Here is a 6,000-nt window from a genome sequence, read left to right on the forward strand (position 1 = left end):
TGCAGTCAGATTTTAAGGAATTATGTTAAATTTGATGCTCAAACACTTATTTTAGGGGGGTCCTTTCCCTTGGTTCTCTGCAGATTCTTCAGCTGCCAGCGTTTCTGAGTAGGAGGTTTAGGTGACAAAGGATTCTTGTGAGAATTCAAATTTTTTCTTTTAAACAATCATCTGATGCTCTTCAGAATGAAGACCAGAATATTCAGGTACATTTACCTGAGAAATAAAGAAACACATAACCATTAAAAATAACGTTCAAAATGCACACTAAAGATTCTATCCTGAAATAAATCATTAACAGCAGGTCTCAGCGATTTCTTCATCGGGCAACCAGTTTATTTCAGTTACAACCAATTGTGCTGAGAGACCTTAACACATTGCCAGTTGGCTGGGGCCTGGGAGGCAGAGCTTGCAGGCAGCTAAAAGAAACAATGCATCTCTGGCAACTACCATTTATCCTCCCAGCTTTCCCAGGACTAGAAGCTGCAAAGAATGGGCTCCATGCGCATCCTCTCAGGAAGGAGCCTTTAAGGCTTGTGCACTTTTCAAAGAAACCAGGTAACAGTCCTTTCTGGGAGACTAGGTTTACCTGGGAGGAGGCACGAATGGTACTGCATGGTTAGGCTTCCCTCAGACAAATGGCTTTGTTGGCAGTGGGGTGGGCATGTATGTGGTGCCACAGATACGGATGAACACCTTTCTATGTTTTGAGATGATGCTACTCCCTCAGTAACTTAAGGTTGCTGTGAGTCTTCCAGAGCACCCTGTGGCAAGTATAATGAAGCCATAACTATCATTTTCAGGGGACTCAATCTGTTTCTGAGGATTTTTCTACCTCCATCCTCAACCCATATATTTGTTAGCAAATGGTTTTCATTGTCTTTTTCTAACTATAATTTCTCTTCCTCACTTCTCCTTTTTCTTTTGCCTTGTATTAGGGACACACCTAGAATCAGTGTTTTCCTTTCTATTTAACCAGAATGCTAGTTCCAGATTAGCAAATGAAACTATAGGTTGAAAACCCAATTCAACAGATTCAATTACTATAATTTGGATTTTTAAAATATGATTTGGGAAATTAAGACCGTATAACTTATTCTTAAACACCTTCAAATATATCCTTACTATGCTTTATTTTTGGTGTAGAATAAATAGAAATATTTTCTAAAGATGCTCAAGAGATTATTAGCAAAGGCAATATCACTTATTTTTCCCAGATAGCTGCATTCTCTCATTAAAACACACACACACACACACACACACACACACACACCCCTAAGGCTTGTAGGTATATGAAAACTTCATCTCTTAACTGCCAAGTGTTCCAAGTGCTGGAGCTGCATCTGAGATCAGTAATTGTGCACACACACTGGTCACCGAGAGCACTAGTTCCCGTTGGACGGCACCTTGACTATTTTGGCAGCCAGAAAGGGGTGTTTTCCTGTGTCCATTGGGCAAGCATATGTATTTTTACTGGTTCATCTTAGCTGTGGATGCCTAAAAATTTGGCATCAATTGTTTATAGAAAGGAAAAGCAATCTGAGCTGTCAGCCTTGATATTACCTAAACCTGCATAGAATGTGGTAAAATAATACAAGATTTGTTTTTTAGGCCTGTTTCATATTTTCTAGGCAATAGATCAAATCAGTTCAGGGTTCATTTTTAGCTCTTTAATAAACTGACAGAGTTTGCTGGCAGTGAAATGAGAATGCACTTTTAACATGGAAGTGCCATACAGTCAAAGTTGCTATTTCTGCTATTTATTAATAACTAGGGAACGCTTGAGAATTGAGCTTAGCATGTTCAACAGCGAAACTAAGATTCTAGTGCTTTTCATTGTAATGAGCGCCTTCCCTCATTTTTCTCTCTTCATCTCCATTTGGTATCTCAGCCCCAGTCCCTTGTCAATTCATACTCTTCCCTTGAAACTTGTAAGTGTTTTATACACCAAACCAGCACAGTGAGAATTAACGAATCATTGATATGCTTTTTCTCTCATACTCTTACCTAAATCATGACTCTTCCCTGTCCTCAAAATGCCCTCCCCTAGAGATACACTTCCTCCAGATCCTTATTCCAAAGTCACCCCAGGTAGGCCTCTTCTCACCACCCTAACATTTCATATCACCTTCCTTTTTTCCTCCCTTAGCATTGCTTTCTACCTTCCATGCTTTATAGTTCACTTGTTTTCTTGTGTACTGTTTGTCTCTCCCACTAGAATGTAAGCTCTATGAGGCCAGGTATTGTTGCCTGTACTCCAGAGTGTACAACAGTGCCTGGCATATAGCAGGCACTCCATTAATAAGTGAATGAATGGAAGTCATTTACCCCAGGCTTTGGCTTCTTTGTTCCATGATAAATGATGGATTTTCACAACCTGCTTGAATATGGTGCACCAGTGTCTCCATTTCCTTCACCCTGTCCCTGCTGGAAGAGGGTAGTAGATATCTAAGTGTGACATGTACCTTCATTTCCTGGAGCTGAACCCAGCATCAACGCAGTTAGTGTAGGGGTATTCACTGAGCCAGCCTTTTTGGAGAAACTTTCTCTGGGCTGGATTTCTCTCAAACACCAACATGATGCTCCTTCTGCCTCTGTCTAGACCTTATGTCTCTTCTTCCCCAGCTTTTTGAATAGTCAGTAAACTTGATTTTAGCTAAACAGCTTATTCCTTTTCTTTATATTATAGTTCATTTGGATAAAGAAGCCAACATGACACTCTACTTATTGGAAGCCAGGAAAAAAACAATTGTGTACGCTAGAGATGTTTCCTTTTGCTACATTTGCAGCCCTGGTGACTGTGACATAAATCCATTGAGCCTTGCCATTGCTTCGCTGAGTTCCAAGAACACCCAATGCTTGTCTGATGTTAAGTTTTACTGCCCATGAAAGCAAACATCACCTCTGTCATGGCCAGTTAAACAGTATCTTTTCAGTGGACTTCTGCATATCTGAAACCCACCCATCCAAAGCCAAAAGTAATGCCAGGGGGAAAGATTTCATTCTGCCATGTTTCTTACAAGGGAAGATCAAGGGTCAACTTGATTCATAAAATTACTGCAGTCATTTTTCAGCCGGCTGAGAGACTTCACAGATCAAAAAATACAGTGGCTCTTAAACGATTTCTGATATGCACAATTCTGGTGTTTTTTATTCTCAGCATGTGGCACAAAGCCTGCCAGAAACCATCTTTGCGGCTATTGACAGGCGGATTAGAAATCATCCACGATGGTTTCCTTCATTTCTCTACAGGCTGGTCATCCATTTAAACTGCTTAATGTGAATTCCTCTCAAAGCCTGCTTTGTACATGCTTTTCCCTGATGTTTTGTTCTTCTCTTGCAGTGTGGTGCTCACCTTGGGCACATTTTTGATGATGGGCCTCGTCCAACTGGGAAAAGATACTGCATAAATTCGGCTGCCTTGTCTTTCACACCTGCGGATAGCAGTGACGCCGCCGAGGGAGGCAGTGGGGTCGCCAGCCCAGCCCAGGTGGACAAAGCGGAGCTCTAGAGTAATGAGAGTGATGGAAACAAAGTGTACTTAATGCACAGCTTATTGAAAAAATCAAAATTGTTTATCTTAATAGATATATTTTTTCAAAAACTATAAGGGCAGTTTTGTGCTATTGATATTTTTTCTTCTTTTGCTTAAACAGAAGCCCTGGCCATCCATGTATTTTGCTATTGACTAGATCAATAACAGTTTATAGCTTTAGCAAATGGAGACAGCTTTGTGAAACTTCTTCACAAGCCACTTATACCCTTTGGCATTCTTTTCTTTGAGCACATGGCTTCTTTTGCAGTTTTTCCCCCTTTGATTCAGAAGCAGAGGGTTCATGGTCTTCAAATGTGAAAATAGAGATCTTCTCTGCAGTGTAGAGACCAGAGCTGGGCAGTGCAGGGCATGGAGACCTGCAAGACACATGGCCTTGAGGCTTTTGCACAGACCCACCTAAGATAGGGATGGAGTGATGTCTTAATGAGACTGCTCAGCTTTGTGGAAAGTTTGAGCTAAGGTCATTTTTTTTTTTTCCTCGCTAAAAGGGTGTGAAGGTCTAAAGTTTTTCCTTATGTTAAATTGTTGCCAGATCTGAAGGGGCATACTGAGTGTTGTGGCAGAGAAGTAAACATTACCTCACTGTTAGGCCTTTATTTTATTTTATTTTCCATCGAAAGCATTGGAGGCCCGGTGCAATGGCTCACACCTATAATCCCAGCACTTTGGGAGGCTGAGGCGGGCAGATCACGAGGTCAGGAGATCGAGACCATCCTGACTAACACGGTGAAACCCCGTTTGTACTAAAAATACAAAAAATTAGCCGGGCGAGGTGGCGAGCGCCTGTAGTCCCAGCTACTCGGGAGGCTGAGGCAGGAGAATGGCGTGAACCCAGGAGGTGGAGCTTACAGTGAGCCGAGATTGCACCACTGCACTCCAGCCTGGGCGACAATGTGAGACTCTGTCTCAAAAATAATAGTAATAATAATACAAAAACTAGCTGGGCATGGTGGCACATGTGTGTAGTCCCAGCTACTCTGGAGGCTGAGTCAGGAGAATTGCTTGAACCCAGGAGGCGGAGGTTGCAGTGAGCTGAGATCACACCCCCCCCCCCCCCCCCCCCCCCCCCCCCCCCCCCCCCCCCCCCCCCCCCCCCCCCCCCCCCCCCCCCCCCCCCCCCCCCCCCCCCCCCCCCCCCCCCCCCCCCCCCCCCCCCCCCCCCCCCCCCCCCCCCCCCCCCCCCCCCCCCCCCCCCCCCCCCCCCCCCCCCCCCCCCCCCCCCCCCCCCCCCCCCCCCCCCCCCCCCCCCCCCCCCCCCCCCCCCCCCCCCCCCCCCCCCCCCCCCCCCCCCCCCCCCCCCCCCCCCCCCCCCCCCCCCCCCCCCCCCCCCCCCCCCCCCCCCCCCCCCCCCCCCCCCCCCCCCCCCCCCCCCCCCCCCCCCCCCCCCCCCCCCCCCCCCCCCCCCCCCCCCCCCCCCCCCCCCCCCCCCCCCCCCCCCCCCCCCCCCCCCCCCCCCCCCCCCCCCCCCCCCCCCCCCCCCCCCCCCCCCCCCCCCCCCCCCCCCCCCCCCCCCCCCCCCCCCCCCCCCCCCCCCCCCCCCCCCCCCCCCCCCCCCCCCCCCCCCCCCCCCCCCCCCCCCCCCCCCCCCCCCCCCCCCCCCCCCCCCCCCCCCCCCCCCCCCCCCCCCCCCCCCCCCCCCCCCCCCCCCCCCCCCCCCCCCCCCCCCCCCCCCCCCCCCCCCCCCCCCCCCCCCCCCCCCCCCCCCCCCCCCCCCCCCCCCCCCCCCCCCCCCCCCCCCCCCCCCCCCCCCCCCCCCCCCCCCCCCCCCCCCCCCCCCCCCCCCCCCCCCCCCCCCCCCCCCCCCCCCCCCCCCCCCCCCCCCCCCCCCCCCCCCCCCCCCCCCCCCCCCCCCCCCCCCCCCCCCCCCCCCCCCCCCCCCCCCCCCCCCCCCCCCCCCCCCCCCCCCCCCCCCCCCCCCCCCCCCCCCCCCCCCCCCCCCCCCCCCCCCCCCCCCCCCCCCCCCCCCCCCCCCCCCCCCCCCCCCCCCCCCCCCCCCCCCCCCCCCCCCCCCCCCCCCCCCCCCCCCCCCCCCCCCCCCCCCCCCCCCCCCCCCCCCCCCCCCCCCCCCCCCCCCCCCCCCCCCCCCCCCCCCCCCCCCCCCCCCCCCCCCCCCCCCCCCCCCCCCCCCCCCCCCCCCCCCCCCCCCCCCCCCCCCCCCCCCCCCCCCCCCCCCCCCCCCCCCCCCCCCCCCCCCCCCCCCCCCCCCCCCCCCCCCCCCCCCCCCCCCCCCCCCCCCCCCCCCCCCCCCCCCCCCCCCCCCCCCCCCCCCCCCCCCCCCCCCCCCCCCCCCCCCCCCCCCCCCCCCCCCCCCCCCCCCCCCCCCCCCCCCCCCCCCCCCCCCCCCCCCCCCCCCCCCCCCCCCCCCCCCCCCCCCCCCCCCCCCCCCCCCCCCCCCCCCCCCCCCCCCCCCCCCCCCCCCCCCCCCCCCCCCCCCCCCCCCCCCC

The 6,000-nt window shown here is 55.5% G+C and overlaps 2 protein-coding genes across 5 annotated transcripts in view; both read left to right on the forward strand.

Annotated features, from left to right (window-relative positions):
- The window catches only part of MSRB3 (methionine sulfoxide reductase B3), a 190,413-nt gene extending 186,829 nt beyond the window's left edge, over positions 1 to 3,584 (forward strand). For all 4 annotated transcript variants that reach the window (XM_050748614.1, XM_050748617.1, XM_050748615.1 and 1 more), the window contains one exon: positions 3,344 to 3,584. In XM_050748614.1, coding sequence (XP_050604571.1) covers positions 3,344 to 3,511 — 168 coding nt within the window. In that variant the 3' untranslated portion in view covers positions 3,512 to 3,584. The remainder of the gene's footprint in view (positions 1 to 3,343) is intronic.
- Positions 3,516 to 5,737, forward strand: LOC126931626 (basic proline-rich protein-like; the record flags this gene model as incomplete). The annotated part of the gene is made up of 2 exons (XM_050750006.1): positions 3,516 to 3,537; positions 4,530 to 5,737. Coding segments are annotated over exons 1-2 (1,230 nt in total), but the record flags the coding sequence as incomplete, so codon positions are not given.
- Between the last annotated feature and the right edge of the window lie 263 nt (positions 5,738 to 6,000).

The sequence above is a fragment of the Macaca thibetana genome, chromosome 11 (assembly GCF_024542745.1).
Source record: "Macaca thibetana thibetana isolate TM-01 chromosome 11, ASM2454274v1, whole genome shotgun sequence".
In the NCBI taxonomy this organism is placed as follows: Eukaryota; Metazoa; Chordata; class Mammalia; order Primates; family Cercopithecidae; genus Macaca; species Macaca thibetana.